Raw genomic sequence first — 26,391 nt, forward strand, 5'->3', positions numbered from 1 at the left:
GAATGCTTAACTTTTAGGTGTGCTCGTCCTTAAGTTATTTGTTTTTTTGTTATTTTTTGGCCTTTTTAACAATTACTTCTACCATTTTTTCAAATTATTGTTGCTTTTCCACAATAAATTTTCATTTTAAAAATGGCCTCGAGCTCATTATAAAAATTGTTGAATATAATTGCTATTTTCGTCAAATATTTACTAAATAATTATGAAACTTTATCCATCCATTCATTTCTGTGGGCTTTACAACTATACATGTGAAAATGAAAACCAAATGACTTCTTCCAAATAACCGATACCAGATCGGAGATTTAATAGGCGTCTTTTTAGTAGTTTTTTGTGAAAAGTTACTTTGCCATACTTACTACTTAACAAGAATTTTAGCAAAAGATGGTTGATTTTGGGTAAATAAATTATATATTTCAAAGGAATTTTTATTTATTGCGGAGATAAATCTAAATTGTGGAAAGTGAAGTAAAACGAAGTAAAATGAAGTGGCGAAGTGAAGGCTTCCAAAGTGAAGTGAAAAACTTCAATTGAAGTGACAGCGCAGCACTGGTTCAGCAACGCCCTGCGCTAAACAATGTTTCTGATTCCTAATTTTTGCGGGCAAATAATAAATTTGAGCAACCGTGATGTTAGTTGGTGCAGTGTTGACGCTCTTGGGCCTTCGCTGGGATGATGTTGTTTGTCAAACCGCAATCATTCCTAAAATGGTTTACCACCACACAACTGGGGCTACGTTGGCTTGGAACGAGCGGCATATGTATGTATATGTACGTATGGGTATGTTCGTGTGATTTGGAACCAATGAGGCAAATCCAGGATGCGCGGATGAAAGCCTCAAACGACGAGTTAATTGTTCACGGTCATACATACAGATATGTATTTACATATAATACATATGAACCCTTCACTTTCCATTGAACCAACTTCTGGGCGTATTAGTCCAAAAAAGCCCGCAGCAGTATTCAGCGACAAATTTATCAACGCATTCAATTTAATTTTCTGGCGTTGGGTTAACATGCGTTGTCAATATTTATTTTATTTATTGCAAAACAGAGTATTTATGTGCATACATGCGTATTTATTAATAATCATAACAGGCTAACCTAATATTCACGCACGCCGCCAATTTATTGTCAAAAATTTGTCATGCACATGCAACTTGTATGAGATCAACCGAAATTGAACGGCGTGCGTATGAAGCTAACTCAATTTCCAATTTTTGTTCTGCGTGACATTTTGATTTGACGTTTCGCTCAATGAAATCAAATGCAAACGCATGCAAGTCAATTTCGGGTGACGCAAACAAACAAATTCGACGGCATGCGTACCAAAACGCAAGCCGCGAATATTAGGTTAGCCTGTAATAGCTTTGTTTCGGTAATTAGAGCGTAAAAATAAGTTATTCTCTCACAAGTGTCAACACGTGCCAAAATTGCCCAGTGCGTGAGGAAAGCTAAAAAACCACATTTCCTTCACGGAATCAACAAATCAGCCCTCAATGATTTTATGTGTATTTATCTTATATGGATCATAAAATTAGCAAATACATACCTACATTTCTAAAACTTTAGTGCTATTTTCCATATTTGTATTTTACAAAATTTGTTTTCGGATGTAAGCAAACAATAGCTGTTATTTCAAATTGACATCTTGCACATTTCTGCCCGGAAAAAAGTCCTGGCTGTTTCGGGCACGAAGAAAAAGACATTTACGATCCAAAACCGGAAGGTACTCGCTCTCTATTACCCATTTTTTAGCGTGAGGAACGTTTTCTGGGCTGTTTTGGGCACCCGCGGAATCCCGCGGGCTCGTGTGGAGTGTTGGCTGCATTTTGTGATTCTCCGTCTACCCGTAACTGTGTTAGTTAAAAATATCATCACTATCATTATTTCTATTCACTGCATATGTCATTCATGCAATAACAATACTATAAACCTTAACAAAGATTATACTTAACAATAAAAATATGCAATAACAATCTCCACGGTTTCACATACACTTTCGGTACTACTGGGATAATACAACCCACCAAATGTCTAACTTTCGTATTTTCTTTACTGTGCATGCGATTTCTCATAAAATTAGTCATAAGCACAGGTTTAAGTGCCTATTTTCAATTATATACAGCTGTACATTTCAGCGCATAGACGCCACGTGAAAAAGTATTTCGCATACATACATACGTGGAATTTGATCGATTTTCTTCGATAAGTGCTGAAATTAGTGGCAATCAGTGTTGCCGCGCCGTCTCAAGAAAATGTATCCCTGACCAAGCCAAAAATGTATCCAAATGTATCCAATTTTCTTTTTTTACATATACATCTCATAATTTGTAAGAAAACCAAACATTTTCATGAAAAAGACATAATTAACCCATCCTAAGGACTTGGAATACATGTGCATAAAATCAAACATTTGTAATTTCAATTTATAAAGTACATTTTTTGTGCATAAGTATTTTGCAAAGTAAATATAATAAATAGCAAGTACACTCTAAAAAGAGCATGTAAAACTACTACTGAAAAGTATCTATTTTTCAACAATCTGTATAAATATACGTATAGGCTGTTCAGTATTTGATTTTGAACTTGAGATCTTTAAAATATGCACATTAATACACATATATAGAATGTTTAAAATTGCAAAAATTTTCAAACTACAAATAGATTTCCTACTAATAATAAACATTACTTTATTTTAAACATTTTATGTGTAAAAGTAAACATGCAATGATTAATTTTATTACACGGCGTGCAAATTTGCACACATTAAAAGAGGAATCTGGTTACCTCTCTCAATATGTGCAAATAAGCAAAATTTTTTCAGTAAAATTCATAAAAGTTTCCTTAAAAAAATCAAATTTATTTTTTTAAACTACATTGAAATCTTATTTCTTTTTAAATTAACAAAGGAAAATATGTAATATGAAAGAGATTACTACAGAAAGAGTATAATTTACTTTATATATTACGTTGTTTAAAGTACAAAACCGCGTATCGTCATTCTGCAAAACCGCGTAACTGACGTTTGCTGCTAAAAATTGGATTTGCTCACACAAGCTCTTGGCTCAATCCTTATCCATTCGTCCTGAAATATACTAGCCAGAAGTGCGATTGCTTTATAAAAAAGAGAACCATTTTGAAATATAAGTGTTTTTACTCTCTAGGAAATAATTTATGCAACGTCACATACGAGGTTTTGCATTACCTTGATACGCAGTTTTGCATTTTGTTGATACGGGGTTTTGTACCTTAAACGACGATATGTTTATTAAGATCTTGCTTAAAGCATCCTTATAAGCTAGTTAACATAATTGCGCTTATACCTATTTTGGTGAGATCTCTTCATATGTTCATTGCTTCGTTCACAAAAAATAAAATGCTTTAATTTCACGCTTAAGTAGCGATTCTTTATACGTTTATAAAACGTAATGCTTTCTACCATCTTTAATGAAAATCGATTTTTGAACGAAAAAAACTTTATAGGAAATATAAAATTTTGGCCTATTTAAAAAGTATCCACATTTATACTGACCGGGAAAAATAAGTATCCCGCAAAAATTTGTCTAAAAATGTATCCAATTGGATCTATTTAGATCCAAACGGCATCCCTGGTGGCAATAAAAGCGTGGCCAACAAAAGCTGCATTTGTTTGTATAAAAAGTGTTTGGTTTGTTTCATTAAATTGTTTAGTGGTGTTTTTTGCTATTAAAAGGTAACTTAGAATCAGTGATCGGACTTAAAAAAAAAGTGTGGTAGAATCTGGAAAAAATGTCGATTTCAAAAAAATGTGGTAGATCTCAGGTAGTGTTGTCAGATTTTTTATGCGCGAAATCAGTACGTTAGACTTTTTAATGCTAAAAGAATCAGTACTTTTCAGTACATTTTTATTCAAACCAAAATTATGAATCTAGGTAACAGAAAATACTGTACAACGCCAGACTTCTTCTTTTTAACAATATTTTGGTATATAAATCAAATTCATTCACTTCTCATTTTAGCATGAGTGTATCATTATACACAGGAGCCAGTAAATTATTTTATATTTATGACATTTTTGAATAACAATAATGAGATCATTCCCATTTTCAATGCTTAAGTAGTCAAAGAATTTGATGGGTCATTCCATACAATATTTGAACCTCAATATTTTTTTTTTGGTCAAATATATTTTTTTACATTCTTTATCGAAAAAATAAGCCACCTATTATTTTGTTTCGTCATGATATTCGAAAATCTCGAAAAGAAATTCCCGAAATTTTGAACTCATGGAGCAAATCAGTTACGGTATCAAAATGTGCGTAATTACTTCGGATTTTCAATAAAATGTGAGATGTATTAAAATAAAAAATAAAAATTATATTAAAAAGTTGCATTTCTTATTTTTTATTTTTTTATTAACTTCATCATGTTTGATTTTTATTTTTTCAACCTGAATAGTTGTAAAATTTTATGGAGTACGCTGTAAAAATTTGAGAATGGAAACATCAAAACTGTAGAAGTTACGAATGTAAAAAAATATATTGAGTGGTAGATATTGTATGGAATGAATAATCAGACGGCGTATAAATTCTGACCTTTGGTTTAACTTTCAACTGTTTCGACATAAAGCCTGTCTCTGTATTTGTTTTTAACGAGATTTATCTCTGAAATTTTTCTTTCAGAAGCGGCACTACTATGCGGTAAAAAAACTAAGTCAGCATATACTCTGCCAAGTTGTTAAACATACACCTTTCCAAAATATTTTTCTGGTCCTTAATCAATCCCCTGCTTTGGGAAATAAAAAGTGATTCCGCAAGGAATTTTAAGGAGTAAAAGAGACAACTTCTCTTACACCTTGCTATACAAAACCTTGATGGTTGCCACAGAAGTTATTGAGCAAAAATTTAAGTTACCATATTTAAAAAAAATGCTTAATGTGAATGGAAAAAAAAATCTAAGCAAATTTAAGGTCAAGCGGGGTAGGGAGTAGATTTAAAATTTAAAAAATTAATCGGAGTAAATCTACTCCGATCGAAGCAGCGTCCGCGCCCAAAAACCAAAGCACAGAGAATAGGATGTAAAATCTATGCCTGCAAACTAACTTTTACCGAAAGTTTTTCAGCCGTGCCCCCATTTTCACTTACTTTTGCGATTTACGTTTTCGTAAAAATCGTTCGTTTTTACTTTTGGGTGCTCCCGAATTCGCAACTTTTTTTTATCGATAGGTTCTATTTTCCACTTTAATTTCAGCACTCTTAACAGTCAATCCTTGAAGGTATGCAACAATTATCGCCCCAAATTGTAAATCTTCGATGCTTCCAAAAATTTTCGTTGCCCAAAAATGCATAATAAATAGTAAATTAAAAAAAAATAAAATCAACATAAAAAATTAACTTTAGGACGCCAAAAATATCGCAAAATATAAAGGAGAAAATTAAAAATAAATTAAAACTAAACTAGTTTGTTATTTGAGTTAATTTTGAAATTTACTTTTCATACCACCGTCTCAGCGGCAACCGATTTGAAGCTGCAAAAATTTTGCGATTTGCGAATATTGGATCACGTAATTTGAAAATTAAGACGCAGAATATTTGCGATTACGAAATTGGAAGCACGTCAGTTTGTCAATGGAAAGGGTATATGTAAAGGATCCACTAAGATATCAGCCAAGCTAACCAATGAGAAAACAGCGATTCTGTTTTGTCTAAGAATTTCGAATACTCCTTGTAGCTTTCCTCACCATTTTAAAAATTTATTTCCGTAATACCTGTTTGTTTAATCTCAAATTTATAAAAATGAATCTGCTTGAATCCTCATTTGTCGGAGCGGCTCTAAACCCACTATACAAAATCCCCAAGTAAACTTTTATTTACGAATTCACCATTCGAGCTCTCTTTAGGGATCCATGGGTTTGCAGATTTCATTTCGACTGCCGTTAAAATTATGGGAAATGGAACATTTTTTCAAATAGCGATCAATTCTTATAGCTGCATAGATAATGAATAGCAACAAAAATAAAGCGAATATTTGCGGTTTTATTTTTTTTCATTGAAACAAATAGCACCACAACAAAGCTTTTAGTTTATTAAAAAACTTAAACATTGAAGAACACGTAGTAAAAATAATTATGTATGTAGATATCTACATATATAAAAATATACTACACTAAACGTGTTTAATTTAATATTCACATATATAAATATGTACATATATACAAAGTAACTCAAAAAGCTGCAATATTTTTCGAAAAAGACTCATTTAACAGACGTACTGTCCAGTAAATAGATGGTCAAGACTATTAATAAAAATAGCAAGCGAGACGTGCGCAAATTTGCTCTATTACGCCTCCGCTCCCCATAAGAAATGTAGGAAACGTTTAAATACCAAATTGTTTAAACAAACCATTTAAAAATAAAATCACTGTATCCGGCTGAAAATATACGTAAGCTACATACACACCCTGTAATTACACATATGAATATAAATCTTGGAAATATTGACAATAAATACTCCGAATACATCTTTAGACTCGAGAGTGTTATTTAGCTTATCGATTCAAAATAAATTTGACATACCTTTTGCACGACTAGTGGGGAAGCAAAGTCAACACCTCCCTGCAATCGAAAGCCCCAAGGCTGGGCGTCAAAACGCGACAGTTTAATTTGTAGTAACTGAGGTTGAGCCATTTGCGTTGCTTCCTATGCGAAGTTTATACTGAAATGAAAGGAGAGAGAGCCATTTAATACAAAATCTGACTAACAATAAGGCCAATGCAATTACATTTCAATGAACTCAGAGTTTCTTTGTCAAGTCTTTCAATTTCCGGTGTAATATATATACGGTGACCATTCGTACCGATTTTGGGGGGACAGTACCGATTTTGAGAAAATTGTCCAGCTGAATATTTTTTAAAAGTCGGGACGTATAGGTGTTCCGATTTTTCATATTTGTACCGATTAAGTCCCGATTTTCAGTGTTTTCTTTATTAATTTAATAAGAGTATCCCTGTACTATGTTCAAAAAAAAAAACAAGTTTTCGCACAAACGCACATTAGGTCAAATGATAACTTTTTCTGTGCGAAATTAATAACAGCTAAAATAGTGCATTATTTTAATGTAAAAAGATGACATACTTACGTTAAAAATAGTGTAAAGGTAGTAAATAAAATGTGGAAACTTGTCTTTCGTAAAACAGACTCTTCTGCTTTTTTGTACGTTCAAATTATGAGTATATGTGTTTAAGTAGTACTTAGCTTGGTTTTGACACAAGTTATTTCCTTAATATACTCAACCCCCTCCCGCTTACAATGAGCTACGTAATAAAATAAGTATGGTCACATGTACATAAATGGTTTCTTCTGGAAATTCCTAAATTAAAACAAGTAAGAAAGTCTAAGTTCGGGCGGAGCCGAGCATTAAATACCCGGCGCAAGTATTAAATATATGTTTTCCACCTTTCCGAAAGCTACCACTACATGATAAGCCGGGGTGTATAAATTTTAAGTAAACTAGCGTCCTTAAATTTCGAAATATTGAAATTTCAAGCATTTCTGGAATTTACCGTTATATGAAAAGCGGCCGTAATTTTAGTCCGATTTCAACAATTTTCAACGGTTTGATTTTATGTGGCAAGCACAATAATCGTACCGAGTTTGGTTCAAATTGGTAGAACGTTTACCGAGATACATATATGTGATCAAAAGGTGGCGGTGCCACGCCCATTTTCCAAAATTTTATCACAAACATATTTCTTTGTTAAGAATTGTAGTAACCATCAATTTTGAATAAATTAGCTTTAATATTTACTGATTTATCGAATATTTCGTATTTCTCTAAATTACCGTTATATGAGATGTGGGCGTGGTTATTGTCCGATTTTAAAAATTTTCGGCCATTTGGTATGCTGTGCCAGGGCCAATAACTGTGCCAAGTTTGGAATAAATTGGTGCAGCGGTTACCAAGATATACACATGTAACCATAAGTGGGCGTGGCTACGCCCATTCGCCAAAATGTTTTAATATTCTTATTTTTCGTCTCAAACTCATTGCAAATATCAATTTTGAGTGAATTAGCTTTAGTAGTTACTAAAATATCGCTCTTTTCGTATTTCTGAAAATTACCGTTATATGGGAGGTAGGCGTGGTTACAGTCCGATCTCGCCCATTTTCAATACCATCCGTCCTACGCCCAAAAGAAGTCCACGTACCAAGTTTCGTTAAGATACCTCAATTTTTACTCGAGTTATCGGGTGCACAGACGGACGGACTGACGGACGGACGGACAGACAGTCACCACTTAATCGATTTCTCTTTTCATTCTGATCATTTATGTATACATTTGTCTATATCTATCTCGATTCGTTTTGCCTGTTACAAACAACCGTTATGTGAACAAAGTTATAATACCCTTGTGCACAAGTGCGCTCGGGTATAAAAAGAAAAAAATTTATTACATTTCTCGCAGATATGCCTTGAGAAGAGATTTCTAAACCAGTTAGTCGTCATAAAACACTTCATTTTCACTTGAGGTTCTAGTATTCCCAAATTCCCCATCGATATTATTTATATTCAGAATGCAAATGCTGCTTTGTGAAACATTTACCAAAAATCGCTGGTAACTTCCTGGAAAGAATACGAATGTTTTTGAAAACTCTATTCACTTTGAGTAAAAAATTTCGAAGTTTCAATCCGTACATTCTCTCAAGCATTTGCCTTTTAGCGAATCGGCGCAAGTGCCTTTGTAACATGGCCATGGCTACGCTACAGGAGATGAAATGTAATCCAAATTGAGGCTACTATTTTTTTGCTATCTTATACTTCCATTTTCACTATTTATCACCATTAAAATTGACTATTTATCACCAAAAAATTTGGGCTAAGCTATTTTTAGCGAAAGAGGGGACAGAACCGCAATTCTTGGGGATAGCTAATAATTCGGAAAAAATTGAGCTTTCCTAGTTTAGCATTTTAGCGATAGTGAAAGTTAGAATCCGGCTGCTGGTCGACAAAGTTGGCTTTTTGATTTCGAAAAGAACTTCATCAGCAAGAAACGCTATGTTTTCAGATCTAAATATTTTAGCACCCTTTCCGAATTGCTTTCCATAATTCTCGTCTTTCTTTCATAAATAATTGCAAAAAATACGCGTTTTTTCTTCTAAGAGTTTCATGGAACTTTCGCAAATATCAGCAGCGCCGAATTTTTTTCAACATGGTTGACAACCGAAAAAAGGTTTCTTTTTTTCGAACATCTAATCAGCCAAACTTCAAACAACTCGCCTTTTGTAATAGCATGATAGCCCAGAAAAACCCCGTTTTTCTTGTAAACGGCTAAAAACGGCGGGCTAAGTAAAATAAAATAAACTCATTACATCTTAATTTATCAATTTCCTTTTCCATTTCATTTGCCGAAAGTTAACAAAATTGTAAAAGCTTATGAACATAAAATCATGAATGAAAATAAATCAGAAAAATTTTGAGGTTATGCAACAAGTCAGTTTTTTTTTGCAAACAAATGATAAAAAGTCACTTTTTTAAATTGTGACATAGGTTTTCACTTATAGTTTTGTTTTCTATTTCAAATTTTCCTTTCATTATTCGAACTTTACAAAAAAAAAATGCACTTAAAACTTACCAAATAAACCGGCTGCGCAAACAACGTGTCAATAACGTTTTGAAAGTGTAACTTTGGTTTGTTGCTGTCTAACGGTTTTTTTTTTTATTTTACAAAAACAAAGTGAAGTTTATGTTATTTTGGTGTATTTCCTACAGAATGGCACCAAAAAATAATGTAAAACTGCCCTTAAGAAATTGGACTTTCGCACAGCCAAATGATTCATTTGACCTAATGTGAAACGTGGCAACACTTTCGCTATCACAAAGAACATAGAATGTAACGAAGCCATAAAGAAAGCCAGCATCCTTATTTTCCGTATTTTCTATGATGATTGGTTATGTGTCTAACTGGTGCTCCCTGCAGTCTATCATTCTCGTCTCATTTTTTTAAGGTTTTTATAATTATTTGTTAAGTTTTTTTTAATGAAACGATTCGACCTTTAATTTAGTGAAATTATAGAAATGGCTCATTCCATTTCAAATCACCCAGGCCGGGGGAAAGTGAATTTAAGTTTGCGATAAAACTCACAGGGATTGTTCCTTGAACAATTTAAGGAGACACGTATTTTTTTCTTTTTGCTCAGAAATGAGAATTTTTCGAATAATGAATTTTTTTCTTTTTGAGTACGAACGCTTCTTTTTTCCTCTCTTAATAGCAACTTTTGATGAAATCGTTTATAACTGCCGCAAACAAGGAAGGATTTTAACGATTTTTTTTTAAATTGCAGATATTGATCTACTGAATCGATCTAGTAAACTAAACATCAGTAATTGTTTATTAATAATTAATTATTGTTTATAAGCAAAAAATTTTTATTTTTTTCAAATTGATTTTTTCAAATTGCCACATCTTTTTTTCTCTCAAACTTTTTTGTCTATTAGGGAATAGTATAAACTATTTTCAGTACGAGTAGCATGTGCTAAAATTCGTCATTTTCGAGCTATGATCTTTTTTCTGAAAATTCACTTATATGATGCTAGCAGATTTTCGTGCCAGTTCAGGTCACAAAAATTGTTGCCCATTATGACAAAATTTCCTTGCTGGAAATTTTTTGAGGTTGCCCGATCAGAGCTAAAAGTTTTTCCCAATTGGGCTCTAATTTTGACCCAATTGGGGCCCAATTAGCGATTTGCCCAATCTACCGAAGATTTCCCCAACCAGTGCTCACAATTTGCTCAAAGTGGACATGCACACGCAATTAAAACGTTTTTATCGATAAAATCACACATACACACATCAAAATTCCCTACGAAAAAAAAAATATTTAATTTTTTTTCGTGAAATTTTGTTTAGAATTTTTTTGAGTACGCAATTTTGTAGCCCATTAAATTTGAGTATAATAAAGTGCAAGTGTTAAGCTACTGCAAAATTGCGTTGATTTTTAATATTGTTTATGCTCACGGCTTCTTGCACTTTTTCCTTATCGATGAAAATGCCTAAAACCGCTTTCAAAGAAAATTAAAAAAAAAATTACGGCTGTTTTGCAATCGCTTAAAACTTCCACTTTATTATACTAAAAATCAAAAAGTGTGTATGTGAAAAATTTTTCAAGAAAATAATTAAAAAATAGTTTTCTTCGTAGGGAATTTTGATGTGTGTATGTGTGATTTTATCGATAAAAACGTTTTAATTGCGTATGCATGTTCACTTTGAGCAAATTGTGAGCACTGGTTGGGGAAATCTTCGGTATATTGGGCAAATCGCTAATTGGACCCCAATTGGGTCAAAATTAGAGCCCAATTGGGAAAAACTTTTGGCTCTGATCGGGCAACCTCAAAAAATTTCCAGCAAGGAAATTTTGTCATAATGGGCAACAATTTTTGTGCCCTCAACTGGCACGAAAATCTGCTAGCATCATATAAGTGCATTTTCAGAAAAATAATCATAACACGAAAATGACGAATTTTAGCATATTGCTACTCGTACTGAAAATAGTTTGTACTATTCCCTAATGGACAAAAAAGTTTGAAAGAAAAAAAGATGTGGCAATTTAAAAAAATTAATTAAAAAAAAAAAATTTTGTTTATAAACAAAAGTTAATTATTAATAAACAATTACTGGTGTTTAGTTCACTAGATCGATTCAGTAGGTCAATATCTGCAATTTAAAAAAAATCGTTAAAATCCTTGCTTTTTTGCGGCAGTTATAAACGATTTCATCAAAAGTTGCTATTATGAGAGGAAAAAAGAAGCGTTCGTACTCAAAAAGGAAACATTCATTATTCCGAAAATTCGGATTTCTGAGCAAAAAGAAAAAATACGTGTCTCCATAAATTGTTCAAGTGAGTTTTATCGCAAACTTAAATTCACTTACCCCGGCCTGGTGATTTGAGATGGAATGAGCCAAATGAATACTAAAGAGATATTTTAGCAACCTTTGGTTATTCCCCTTTCGATTATATAATGTTTCTTATTTGTCCATGAAAGTGTTCCTCGTTATCTAACAAAGGCCATGTTAGATATAATATCAAACTTTGTGCAAAAACTAGCAAAATTCGATAAATTTTCATCAAAATTTTGAGTTTTGAATTAGATTTCTTAGAAACATTCTGAGTAGGCTGTTTTGTGACCCATTCAATTCAAAGTGCAAATTTTAGTAGCTAGCACTTATCGTTCAAGGAGTTACTCATTTTATCCATATAAAAGAATTTTCGAACATACTATGTATGGAAGAAAATGTGCGAACAAAATACATTGCAAACAAGTAAGAAAGTCTAAGTTCGGGCGGGGCCGAACATTAAATACATACCCGGCGCAAGTATTACATATATGCCTTTTCACCTTTTCGAAAGCTACAGCTACATGGTAAGCCGGGGTGTATCAATTTTGAATAAATTAGCGTCCTTAAATTTCGAAATATTGACGTTTCGAGCATTTCTAAAATTTACCGTTATATGAAAAGCCGTAATTTTAGTCCGATTTCAATAATTTTGAACGTTTTGCTTTTATGTGGCAAGCACAATAACCATACCGAGTTTGGTACAAATTGGTAGAACGGTTACCGAGATACATATATGTGATCATAAGTGGGCGGTGCCACGCCCATTTTCCAAAATTTTACGATAAGCGTATTTCCTGATAAAGAATTGTTGCAAGCATCAATTTTGAATAAATTGGCTTCAATATTTACGGATTTATCGAAGATTTCGTATTTCTCCAAATTACCGTTATATGGGATGTGGGCGTGGTTATTGTCCCATTTTTTAAATTTTCGGCCATTTAGTATCCTGTACCAAGGCCAATAACTGTGCCAAGTTTGGAAGAAATCGGTGCAGCGGTTGCCAAGATATACACATGTAACACTAAGTGGGCGTGGCTACGCCCATTTTTCAAAAATTTATAATACTCTTATTTTTCGTCTAAAAGTTATTGCAAATATCAATTTTGAGTGAATAATCTTCAGTAGTTACTAAAATATCGCAGTTTTCGTATTTCTGAAAATTACCGTTATATGGGGGGTAGGCGTGGTTATTGTCCGATTTTGCCCATTTTCAATGCCATCCGTCCTACGCCCGAAAGAAGTACACGTGCCAAGTTTCGTTAGGATATCTTAATTTTTACTTGAGTTATCGTGTGCACAGACGGACGGACAGACGGACGAACGGACGGACAGACAGTCACCGCTTATTCGATTTCTCTTGTCATCCTGATCATTTATGTATACATTTGTCTATATCTATCTCGATTCGTTTTGCCTGTTACAAACAACCGTTATGTGAACAAAGTTATAATACCCTTGTGCACAAGTGCGCTCGGGTATAAAAATTAACATTAAGTCCAAGCTACTTTAAACTTCAACTTTATTATGCTAAAACTTAGTGGGCTACAAAACTGCCTACCCAAAACAATTCTAAAACTAGTAAGAAAGTCCAAGTTCGGGCGGAGCCGAACATTAAATATCCGGCGCAAGTTTTAAATATATGTCTTTCACCTTTCCGAAAACTAGCGGTAGTAATGGTAAGCAGGGGTGGTTTTACCCCTATTTCGAACATCTTCGATCCCATCGCCCACTTTCCGAAATGCCATAATAGAGCTACTTCTTTTCAAGGGATTTTGTTAATTCTAATTTTGAGTAAACTAGCGTCCTTAAATTTCGAAATATCGAAGTTTCAAGCATTTCTGAAATTTACCGTTATAAGAAAAGTGGCCGATTTCAATAATTTTCAGCGTTTTGCTATTATGTGGACCGTGCCGAGTTTGGTACAAATTGGTAGAACGGTTACCGGGATACATATATGTGGTCATAAGTGGGCTGTGCCACGCCCATTTTCCAAAATTTTATCATAAACGTATTTCTTGATAAAGAATCATTGCAAGCATCAATTTTGATATATTGTGTCAAAGCCAACAACTGTGCTGAGTTTGGGCGAAATTGGTGGAGCGGTTCCCAAGATATACGCCAACTTTCAAAAAAATTTTAATATTCTTGTTTTTCGTCTAAAAATTATTGTAAATATCAATTTTGGGTGAATAATCTTCAGTAGTTACTAAAATATTGCAGTTTTCGTATATCTAAAAACTACCGTTATATGGGAGGTAGGCGTGGTTATTGTCCGATTTTCAATACCATCCGTCTTACGTCCGAAAAAAGTATACGTACCAAGTTTCGTTAAGATACCACAATTTTTACTCGAGTTATCGTGTGCACAGATGGACGGACGGACAGGCAGTCACCGCTTAATCGATTTTGATTTACTTGTTTTTTTTTTTAGATGGTAATCTATATTTTCATAAAAAATAATAAAAAAAAATTTAAACAAAGACGAGTAGCTACAGCTTGCTATAATGCCTTTTCCCTATTTACATTCTCGCCACCGTATATTCTGTGCGTATACATTTTTGCGATCAGTTCCAATTTGTTTCTTTTTATTTTGTTTTGAATAAAATTGTATTAAAAGATGTTATGTCTTTTATTCTAAAAACAAAATTCTATGCTCGAATTGGATACCTTGGAAATGTCGCCATTTCTGTCCACAGAAATCTGATCACCAAACTTTCACAACTTGTTAATAATTCAGTAATCTCTTTTAGTTGCAGTGACAAAAAATTAGACATGCTTACATATGTATACATTAGCGCAGAGGCGTAACTATAGGGTAGCATGGCTGGTAAAATGACACGGCCCCCCGATCCAAAATCCTAAAATTTTCAAGAAAACTAAGTACTTAAAAGTTATAATCTTCAATCAATTAAAGTGAGGCACAACTAAAGACTATATGAGCATTTCCACAGAATGGCCAACCAGGACCCATAACTAAAATGAACAATCAGTTGTATGGGAGCTATATGTTATAGTGGACCAATTTTGACGGTTCCGACAAATGATTATCAAATTATAAAAATACACTCGATTACCAAACTTTAGTCGGATATCTTCAAAACTGAGGGACTAAATTGCGTTCAAACGAGCATACAGATGGACTTGCTAAATCGACTCAGCCGTAAGTTCGCGAACGATACTTAAGATTATAAATAAACAAGTAAGAAAGTCTAAGTTCGGGCGGAGCTGAACATTAAATACCCGGCGCAAGTATTAAATATATGTTTTCCACCTTTCCGAAAGCTACCGCTACATGATAAGCCGGCGTGTATAAATTTTAAGTAAACTAGCGTCCTTAAATTTCAAAATATTGAAATTTCAAACATTTCTGAAATTTACCGTTATATGAAAAGCGGCCGTAATTTTAGTCCGATTTCAACAATTTTCAATGGTTTACTTTTATGTGGCAAGCACAATAACCATACCGAGTTTGGTATAAATTGCTTGAACGGTTAGCGAGATACATATACGTGATCATAAGTGGGCGGTGCCACGCCCATTTTCCAAAATTTTATCATAAACGTATTTCCTGGCAAAGAACTGTTGCAACCATCATTTTGAATAAATTAGCTTAAATATTTACTGATTTATCGAGGATTTCGTATTTCTCGAAATTACCGTTATATGGGATGTGGGCGTGGTTATTGTCCCATTTTAAAAATTTTCGGCCATTTGGTATGCTGTACCAGGGGCAACAACTGTGCCAAGTTTGGAATAAATTGATGCAGCGGTTACCAAGATATACACATGTAACCATAAGTGGGCGTGGCTACGTGAATTATCTTCAGTAGTTACTAAAATATCGCAGTTTTTGTATTTCTGAAAATTACCGTTATATGAGAGGTAGGCGTGGTTATTGTCCGATTTTTCCCATTTTCAATACCATCCGTCCTACGCCCGAAAGAAATACATGTACCAAGTTTCGTTAAGATATCTTAATTTTTACTCGAGTTATCGTGTGCACAGACGGACGGACGGTCACCGCTTAATCGATTTCTCTTTTCATTCTGATCATTTATGTATACATTTGTCTATATCTATCTCGATTCGTTTTGCCTGTTACAAACAACCGTTATGTGAACAAAGTTATAATACCCTTGTGCACAAGTGCGCTCGGGTATAAAAACTAATAAAGATATTTCAACGCGCAATTAGTTAGGAGGAAGCACCTTTATTCCATTTTAATATAAAATTAATCGCTTGTTCCATTTCGCAGTTTATTGCATTTTCCATTTTGCAGCCAAAATTGCCATCCATTATTCGTACCGATGATTATTGCTAACATAAGTTGCTTCACGATATTCACGAAATTCACGATTTGCAGGAACAGCTGTTTTCTCCATTAATAAAATTAATGGGAGGTAGTCACCTGGAACGACTTCCTGTAAAAACCTGCAAATCGTGAAGCATCTGGAACGCACATATATTGAACAATAAAAATCAAAAGATTATCCTTTTAGGACCAAAGATATACCTAGCAAAATTCTATCGAAACATAAAAAAATAATAAAAATTTATGTTTTCCTTGTTTTTTGAAGCGTATGATCGTAAGGTTGGGAATGCCCAAATACATATACTTTATTTTATGACGTCCTGCTTTCCTGAAGTATGTACTACATTAATGTTATTTGTTCCAATTCCTGTGCCTACAGGTGCTGAACGATCATGGGACAAGACAAGTTACATAACTTGGCTATTCTATCTATTGAAAATTCTATGGCTCTATCTTTAAACTTTGATGATGTTATAGATTCTTTTTTTGGAACAGAAGGCTCGGAGAAAAGAAATTTTATTAATAAGTATCTTGTCAAAATTAAAATGTTATTTCACTATAAATTTGTATGTATGTATAAACCCATGTTCTTGAAAATAAAATTTATTAGATATTTACTTAAGTGGTTTATTAAAATTAAATTACAACGTGACGATTTTTACTGGGAGGGCCCCATCCAAAGACGACGACATGTATCAGGGAAGCCAACGAGTGGGGAATTCCCGATTTGCGGGCAATTTCACTTTGCGGCCATCGTCCTTCAAAAGTAGTTATTTACGACCAAAGGAAATAGTTAATAAATAGTTACCACTAGTCGACTGATAGTTAGTTAATAGTTAGCTACAAACTTGTCTCATTTCCTGCAGGGTATATATACAAATGTAATATTACACTGTACGGCAAAATCAACTTTTTTTCTGGACCAGTTGGACCAAATCAATTTTTTTAAGAGATTGAGTCATAGGTAAAAAAGTAATTTCTCCGTTTTTCGAAGTTAGCCTCAGAAATCGAGATATGGGCCTTGGAAGTTCGAGATTTGACCTTTGGGAAACAATTATTTTTAATTATTGCAAGTAAATAACTAAAAACCTAAAAATATTGACGTAGTCCTCCTTTTGTCTTATTTAAATGGTATATAACTTTTTTTTGTGCAAACTTATATTATAGGTGCTATAAGGGGTCAAAGTTCAGGTCTTCGAAAAATTATATTCCTTATATTTCAAAGAATTTTGAACAGATTTTAAAAAAATTTACATCGTTGTAAAGGGATTAGCCCCCTTTTCTGATACGCATATTTTTATACTTCGAATATAAAAATTTTAGAAAACCACAACTTAAAAGAAAAAATACCTTTTTTTTTTATAAAAAAAAATATTTTAAACAAAAAAATTACTAACTGATTTTTAAAAAATGATATCGTTGTAAATACGATTAAATCCCCTTTCTTCTGATATGCGTATCTGTATACTTCGTATATACGAACTTGAGAAAAAACACATTAAAAGGAAAAAATAGCTTAAAAAAAAAATATTTTAAACAAAAAAATTACTAAACGATTTTTAAAACGTTAGTGGCGTTGTAAAGGCAATTAAACCCCCTTTCTTCAGATGAAAAAAAACTTTTTTTTATAAAAAAAAAAATGTTTTAAACAAAAAAATACTAACCGATTTTTAAAAAATTGGTATCGTTGTAAAGGCAATTAAACTTCTTTCATCTGATATGCATATTTGTATACTTCGTATATAAAAATTTAAGAAAAACCACATTTAAAGGAAAAAATTACTTTTTTTTTATAAAAAAAAATATTTTTAACAAAAAAATACCAACCTTTTTTTTAACAATTAAGATTAAACCCCCATTCTTCTGATATGCATATTTGAATACTTAGTATATAAAAATTTGAGAAAAAACACCTGAAAGGAAAAAATTACTTTTTTTTATCAAAAAAAATAGATTAAATATAATAAGATTAAACCCCCATTCTTCTGATATGCATATTTGTATACTTAGTAAAATTACCTTTAATTAAAAAATCAAAAACCATGGTGTTTTTATATTTTTTTATGCCTTAGACATATTTTATACTTACATATATACTTTTGCTTTATTTTTAACAGGGCTGTGGGTAAACAAAACGAATTAACGCTTAAAACATTATTAATTATTTGTTTTCATTAAATACGGTATTCAATTGTATTACTAATTGGTGTTTTTTTTGTAAATTTTTTATAAGAAAAAATTGGTATTTTTGCTTTTAAGTGTTTTTTCTCAAATGCTTATATACGAAGTGTACAAATATGCATATTTGGCGAAAAGGGGTTTAATCGCCTTAACAACGATGCGATTTTTTTTTAAATTGGTGAGTAATTTTTTTGTTTAAAATATTGGTAAACCAAGTTATTTTTCCTTTTAAGTGTTTTTTTCTCAAATTTTTATTCACGAAGTATACAAACATGCATATCAGAATAAAGAGGATTTAATCGGCTTTACAACGATATACATTTTTTTAAAAATCGGTGAGTAATTTTTTTGTTTAAAATATTTTTTTATACAAAAAAAAAGGTATTTTTTCCTTTAAATATGTTTTTTTTTCTCAAATTTTTTATATACGCGGTATACAAATTTGCATATCACAAGAAATGGGGTTAAATCACCTTTACAGCGGTATGAATATTTTAAAAATCAGTTCAAAACTTTCTGAAAGTTTTTAATTTTTCGAAGATTTGACCTTTGACCCGTTATAGCACCTGTAATATAAGTTTTCACAAAAAATATATACATATCGTCGTTTAAAGTACAAAACCGCGTAACAACAAAATGCAAAACCACGTATCAAGATAATGCAAAACCACGTATGTGAGGTTGCATAAATTATTTTCTAGAGAGTAAAAACATTCATATTTCAAAATGGTTCTCTTTTTTATCCAGCAATCGCATTTATGGCTAGGATATTGAATGGATAAGGATTAAGCCAAGAGTTTGTGCGAGCAAATCCAATTTTTGGCAGCCAATGTCAGTTACGCGGTTTTGTACTTTAAACGACGATATATATAAAATATACCAGATAAATAAGAGCAAAAGGCCGACCACGTCTGTATTTGGTATTACTTTTTTTGCTTTTTACATGCAATAATTAAAAACAATTTTTTACCAAAGGTCCAATTTCGAAATTCGAAGGCCTCTATCTCGATTTCAGAGGCTAACTTCGAAAAACGGAGAAATTACTTTTTATACTCATGACTCAATCTCTAGGCTGAAGAACTTTTTTTCACTATTCGCCTGTTAATTTTAGTGGACATTTTTTTATTTCACTATCACTGAGGCTGATATACTGCAATTTGCCACTAAACATCAAGAGTAGTATGTTGTGAAAAATTTTGTATTGGGCACCTATTTTTTAAACTTACAATTCATTGCCCTACCCCCAACCCTGGTTTACATATGTGCATATCTATATACATATATAAAAGAGGATGTATGTATGTGTCTATGCAGCTTATAGACTCCGAAACCACTCAGCGGATTTTGTTAAAATTTCCAGGATAGCTTCATAGAAATCCGAAGAGTGTTCCTGTGAAGTTTGGCTATTTTTGAAAGAGTTGCCACCTGTCAGAAAAATAAAATTTATTTAAATATGCAAGTAAAGTATTACGATGTGGATATCAAATGGAAGGTATTTGGGAAAGATATTTAAGAAAATTTACATCAAAAAATATTTTAGTTAGTGTTGTCACCTGGTCAAAAATTGAAAAATAATGAATAATGCAACTCACACCAAATATTACAATATGTGTATCAAACGGAAGGTATTGGAGAAAAAACTAAAATGACATAAATGTGTACATTAAAAAGTGTTTCGCAGGATACGTATCAAACGGGAGCTATCGGGAAATGTTTCAGTCAAGACCAATTATCATATAGGGTTGCCACATACCTAAGAAAATAAAATCGGATAATATTTTTAAGAAATGCCAAAGATATATAGTGCGATAAACTTCAAAGTCTGTCAAACCGAAAGCTTACCAGAAGGAAAATGCCGATTCTAAATTTTTAAATCTATATGTGTGCATATATATGCACGTTAATGCCAGGGTTGTGAAAAATTTCACCAGGTTGCAATTTAAAAACCGAATTTGTTTAATATTTAAAAACTAAAAAAGTGCTCAATATTATTGCATAATTTAATAGGGCTTAAAAAATATAATAAAATTTTTAATAACGATTTGTGCAAACGCAAAAAGAGTTTTTAGTTCCTGATCAGAAAAAGCTTATAACAAAATCATGCAAATTGTAATCAAAGGAGATGGCGGAATTATCTCCCTAGATGATCCAGGAGGTGCGGGGAAAACTTTTCTCATCAATTTAATATTGGCGTCAGTTCGAATGCGAAATGGGATTGCAGTAGCATTACCGGGGATTGCATCAACACTACTTGATGGCGGATGTACAGCGCATTCAGCACTTAAGGTTCTATTGAATTTGAAGCAGAACGAAACACCTACATGCAACATCAGCAAAAACTCTGGTATGACCATAGTGCTTAAAACGTACAAAATTATAATTTGGGACGAACGCACCATGACACATAAGAAATCGCTCGAAGCAGTTGAGCGTGCTATGCAAGATTTTCGTGGAAAAGATCAACCGATGGGAGGAGCTGGTATACTTCTTGCAGGTGATTTTCCTCAAACATTATCCGTTATACCTCGATCAACGGCTACAGAGGTGTTGAACGCGTGCTCAAAAGTATCGTGTCTGTGGAACTGTGATTTGCTGCAAGATGCGTCTGCCCAAATATTTTCAAAGCAACTTTTGGATCTCGGAAATGGTGAAGTTCTATTGATCGCACAACAAATGAGATATCATTTCCGTCCAAATTTTGTCAAATGCAACAGAGCATTCAAGACGTCATCGACAGAGTATTTCCGAACATAGCGATCAACTACCGATATCCGGAATGGCTCCGCACACGTGCAATTTTAGCTCCGAAGAACGATGATGTTAGTAAATTAAACGGTCAAATTCAATTAAAAATTGTAGGAGAAGCAGTCGAATATAAATCGATTGATGCAGTAATGGATAAAGATCAAGCTGTTAATTACCCACCTGAATTTCTTAATTCTTTGGAGCCACCTGGAATGCCTCCTCATTCGTTGGCGTTAAAGGTTGGATCACCAGTGATGCTTATTCGGAACTTGAATGCGCCAAAACTGTGCAACGGAACCAGAGATAAAAAAAAATTAACACCGAATTTGATCGAGGCAACAATCATCAGCGGTATATTCAAATGGGAAGATGTGTTGATTCCACGTATACCGATGATTTCAAACGATTTACCGTTCGAATTCAAGCGGCTTCAATTCCCATTGCGTCTTGCTTTTGCAATAACTATAAATAAAGCATAAGGGCAATCATTAACTATAGCGGGTTTGGGTTTGAATGTGCTTTTCACATGGCCAATTATACGTCGCCTGTTCACGAGTTGGGTCACCACAAAATTTATATATTTACACACCAAATGAAAAAAACTTAAAATATTGTTTATCTGTTAGCATTAAGGTAAATAAAAAGGTCTTCAGTTTCAAAACTCTAAATACATGTGTCTTTCTTTGGCGTAGCAACGCGCGCCGGCTATTGCTAGTTTAGGTATATTCTAGAACGTCCCTTTCACGGACATATAAAATTTATTTATTTCTCATTTGGGCAATGAACTTGGCGCATGTCTGTAGACTGTTTCTTTCTAGATCTAAGTAAATTCTATAATCAGAGCGATGTGCAATAAATATCGCCTTTAAAGTGCCACAAATCGATTTGGCATTGACACTGTTAAGCTTTCACATTCTTAAACATATTTACTTATGCAAACATACATACATGTGTATTTTTATGTATCCTGTTGGTAAAATTTGTATATCGGAAAAATTCCGCAGAGGATTTGGACATGAACCTACATACATACATATCATTTTTATCTCGTTCCCATATAAAAATTTCTTTGTCGGTCACAAAAAATTTCAGCCCTCGGGCTTTATTTTTCAGTCCGGACTCGTAAACATAAGATTTTTTTAATGGAAAAAGAGTTTTCCGCTGCTTTTTTAATAAACAATAACATGGAACTAAGACTAGTAATTTTTAGAAAAAAAAAACCGACTTCAACTCCCATATAAAAAAAAAATATATATATATATATATCATGATCCGCTGATCGGATCTTAACCAGATTAGTATGGGACCACCTCTGAGACACTACCTTTCCGATGCAAAAAGAATTATCGAAATCGGTTGACGTGGTCCAAAGTTATGCGGTAACATACATAAAAAAAAAAAAAAAAAAAAAATATTCCGACGACTTCCTTTTTTGGAAGTCGGTTAAAAAACAGGACCTTGTAGCCCATTCAATTTTAGTATGAAAGTGCAAGTTAGAAGTAACTAGGATTAACCGTTGATTTCTGGCAATTTCTTTTTTGACGGTGTCAGTCATTTCCTTCCATACAAAGTGTTTCAGACGACTTGTTCAACAAAAAAAGCCAAAAATTAAGGGTAAATTTTGTTACTTCAAACTGGCAATCTATATATATAAAAATAGTGTGAAAAATGTATAGTCATTCATCAATTGAGAACGGTTGGGCCGATTTGGCTAATTGTTTTTTCAGTTGTTCGTAATTGCCAGGAGAAGGTTTTTACGAAAGAAAATTTTTTGGAAAACCCTCCGGTGGACCAAGGACCGATCTAATCGAAAAAACCGTATTTATGGTAAGATTTGCTTAAAATTTGGTGCATAGGTAGGTTTTTGCCCAGATTAGCATATAGGATATTTTTTCCGGCCCGATTTACTTAAAATTGGTACGTAGTTAGCTTTTTGCCTAGATTAGCAATTAAGATTCTTTTTTTCCTGGTAGTTTCACTTCTTCTTCTTATCCGGCATGTTAGCTATCTGACAGAAAACGTGTTTCGTATTTTTTGTTGTACCGACTTTTTCAAAAAAAAGTCCAGCTTTTGACGTTGGAAAAATAAAACAAAGGAAAGTCAAACATATAAGTAGAGAATTTATCTAATATTCTAAAATCATTTTCTTCATAACTGCTGCTTCCGTGGATATTGCAACACACGGAATAGATGTAATAATGCAGCTATAGGAGCCACCTCATACCACAGAATTTATCGGCCGCCTATTTAAATAGTAGGGCTCGCTTGAAATATGTACATGAAGATGTATGGAGGTGCGCACACTACACCAACTTAATCGCTCCGACCAATTAGTTGTGGTGCAATGGAAAGGCTAGCAAGCCCAACTAAATCGGCGGCCGCTAAAGTCCGTGGTGTGGGATGGATCTAAAACATTTTACATTTACAACATTTTCGGAAAACCCTCCGGGAAAGTCGGAAAATTGGAAAAAACGAAAATAGATTTGTTTGTTTGGAATTTTGTGTGCAATTCCTTCGGAATGGCATTCGAATGGAAAAATAGAGAATTCTAAGAGGAAAACTCGGAAAAATCCGGAAGAACGCAAAAAATTTGAATTTTTTTCGACGAAAGCTTGGAAAATTTCGAATGATTGTGAAATTCATTGGGAGCTTGAATCAATTGGGAAAAATTTTCTCCTATGTTTCATAACTGATTCGAATGGGAGCTGCTTTTTTGGAAAGGTGTTTAGAAAAAGGACTGCACAAAACTTTAATTTTTCCGATAGGTGGCGCAGGGGTCGAGCTACGTTAAAAAAAAATGCATTTGGTTCGTTGGTTACCCTTTGCCTAGATTAGTATATAGCATTCAGTTTTTCCGTTAAGTGGGCCAGGGACCGATCTATTCGAAAATGTCTTATTTGTGGTCTGATTTTCTTGAAATTTGGCACGTAGGTAGCTTATTGGATACCGATCAATTCCAAAAAATCTTATTTATGGTCCAATTTGCTCGAAATTCGATACCCGTATTATAGATATGCGTAGAATAGAATCGAGTCATTATTTCACAGTTCGAAATGTGTTTGAAGGCGGCGCAAACATGCGGGTATTGGCTATTTAACAATACTTATTACACAGGCCAACAAAAATGGGAAAAATTTGATGAGGCAAATGTTAGCGCTATTTTTGCCGAATTTTTGTGTGCTGATTACGAATCCGCAAGCATAAAGTTTCCATCAGATCCAGATTTTAAGAAAAAACGACGTCAAAGTGTAAAAAAATCGCGTTTTTTTCAATATTTGAGAAGCTCTAGCAAAGAAACAAAGGGTGGTAGAACCTTTCACTTAGGCTTTGATTAAAGCTAAAAATCTCGAACACTATCCTTGCAAGTTTCCGCACCTTTGCTTGATGGTCACTTATAGTCATTTGTTGAACAGGAATAACTGATTTTGGGAAGTTTGAGTTCCTACCGCAATTAAGCAAAAGGTGATAGAACCTTTCACGTAGACTTAAATTAAAGCTAGAACTACAGACTACCATCTCTGAAAGTATTATTCCTGCACCTTGCCCTAATGGTCACCTATACTCATTTACTTTTTGTCGTCAAAAATGGTGTAAAAATCAGTGTTAGCTGTTCAATAAATGACTACAGGTAACCTTAGGGTCAAGGTGCAGGAATGGTATTGAAGTCAGAAGTCCAAGCCTTAATTTAAGCCTTTGTTTCGTTGCTAGAGCTTCTCAAGTATTGCAAAAAACGCGATTTTTTTGACACTTTCACCACACTTTTTACTTTATACTTACGTATTCTTAATCAGCACAAAAAAGCCTATCAAAACCAGCTTCAACATTTGCCGCATCAAAATCGGTGTTGCCCTGTGTTACCTACGCTAATTATATAAAGAGAAGCTCCTTATTCTTATAAGAGGTGATCTCGCGAAGGACTGTACCGATTTTCTGAAATTTTGGACACCTACTGCAGACTTTCGATATATTAATGGAGCGTGGCATCACCCATACTGCAAAAGGGACGTGGCGCTTTCCAAACATATTGAAACTTTTACCTATCTTTAAATATATATACCCAGAATACAGTGTTTTTTTTTTTTTCGTAATACATTTTTTTGTTAATTTTTTATAGAAATGTAGTTGACCGTTGACTTTTGAGAATTTTTTTCGCTGATGATGTTGCGCAGTTTCTCCGTATAACGAATTTTGTATGGGAAAAAATGTCGAAGAGTGTCAGTATGTAAAAGACTTATTCTGGTGGCTTAACAACCGAAACGATTTTAATGATACTTTTTTAATGACAATTTTTAGTGGCGCTGGAGTCGAGTTATTGCTAAAAATTGTCGATTCGGAGGCACCAGGGATCAAAGTTAAAGTACTCCCGTTAAATCAACCATCAGAACCATTGCGGTCATTGCTTTATGGTGACTAAACAGAATGTGGACCAATGATACTCACCGGTTTATAAATTGCCACCACCTATACTATACAGATTCAAGGACGATTCACTATCGAGCCGCAGGGACTTCTTCCCGGTATAACGCTTTCGTCAGGTTATTTAAGACGGCAATGGAGGATATGCCTTCTGTAGACCACAAAACCAAACGTGAACGTGAATTACTGGCGAAAACGTTGGACCAAATGTTTCAATCAAAAAATTAATTTTGGGCGGGCGAAGTTCGCCGGGTCTGCTAGTTATTATATGAAAATTGGACGGGCTACAAGGTTGTTTTTTATTTCTTAGTTATATTTCATTTTTAGCGGCCGCGGGGGGTAGTGGTTAGCAGTGCGGCTACCCTTAAGCAAGGCCTGGGTTCGAGCCCAGTCTCCGAACAACAACAAAAAATAATTAATAATAAAGTTTTTTTCTAATAGCGGTCGCCCCTCGCCAGGCAATGACAAACCTCCGAGTTACGGTTGCCAGATTTGTTTCACAAAATTCAGTACTTTCGGCTTTTTCAGCGCAAAAAAAAATTTGTACATTTCAGTACACTTCTGTTGGATGCAAAAATTGTTCAGTAGATAGTGTTATTACTCCCACATTAAAGCCACATTTCTTTTTACATATGTATTAGCGTGGGCCGAAAATCCGCTAGGCTCGCCCAAGTCCATCAAAGTTCAATATGCTCAAAAAATTAAAATTTATAAATAAATTAATTAATACATTTTTTACTAAAACTGCAATAATCTTGGAAAGTATTAGTCCTAAATAATTTGGTATATGGACCTTTTTTGTAGAGAATCGAAGTTAGCTAAAAAAAAATTTTTTTTGTACTTGAACTTTGTTGTACATG

At 33.5% G+C, this 26,391-nt stretch overlaps 1 protein-coding gene across 17 annotated transcripts in view; it reads right to left on the minus strand.

The window, feature by feature from the left end:
• The window catches only part of LOC118744139 (PDZ and LIM domain protein Zasp), a 261,367-nt gene that overhangs the window by 164,641 nt on the left and 70,335 nt on the right, over positions 1-26,391 (minus strand). For 16 of the 17 annotated variants that reach the window (XM_036476901.1, XM_036476900.1, XM_036476913.1 and 13 more), the window contains one exon: positions 6,560-6,698. In XM_036476901.1, coding sequence (XP_036332794.1) covers positions 6,560-6,670 — 111 coding nt within the window. In that variant the 5' untranslated portion in view covers positions 6,671-6,698. Of the gene's footprint in view, positions 1-6,559; positions 6,699-22,063; positions 22,089-26,391 lie in introns of those variants that run through there. The other variant, XM_036476906.1, reaches the window with a different exon arrangement.

The sequence above is a fragment of the Rhagoletis pomonella genome, unplaced genomic scaffold (genome assembly GCF_013731165.1).
Source record: "Rhagoletis pomonella isolate Grant_MI unplaced genomic scaffold, Rhpom_1.0 Rhpom_scaffold_00008, whole genome shotgun sequence".
Taxonomy (NCBI): Eukaryota; Metazoa; Arthropoda; class Insecta; order Diptera; family Tephritidae; genus Rhagoletis; species Rhagoletis pomonella.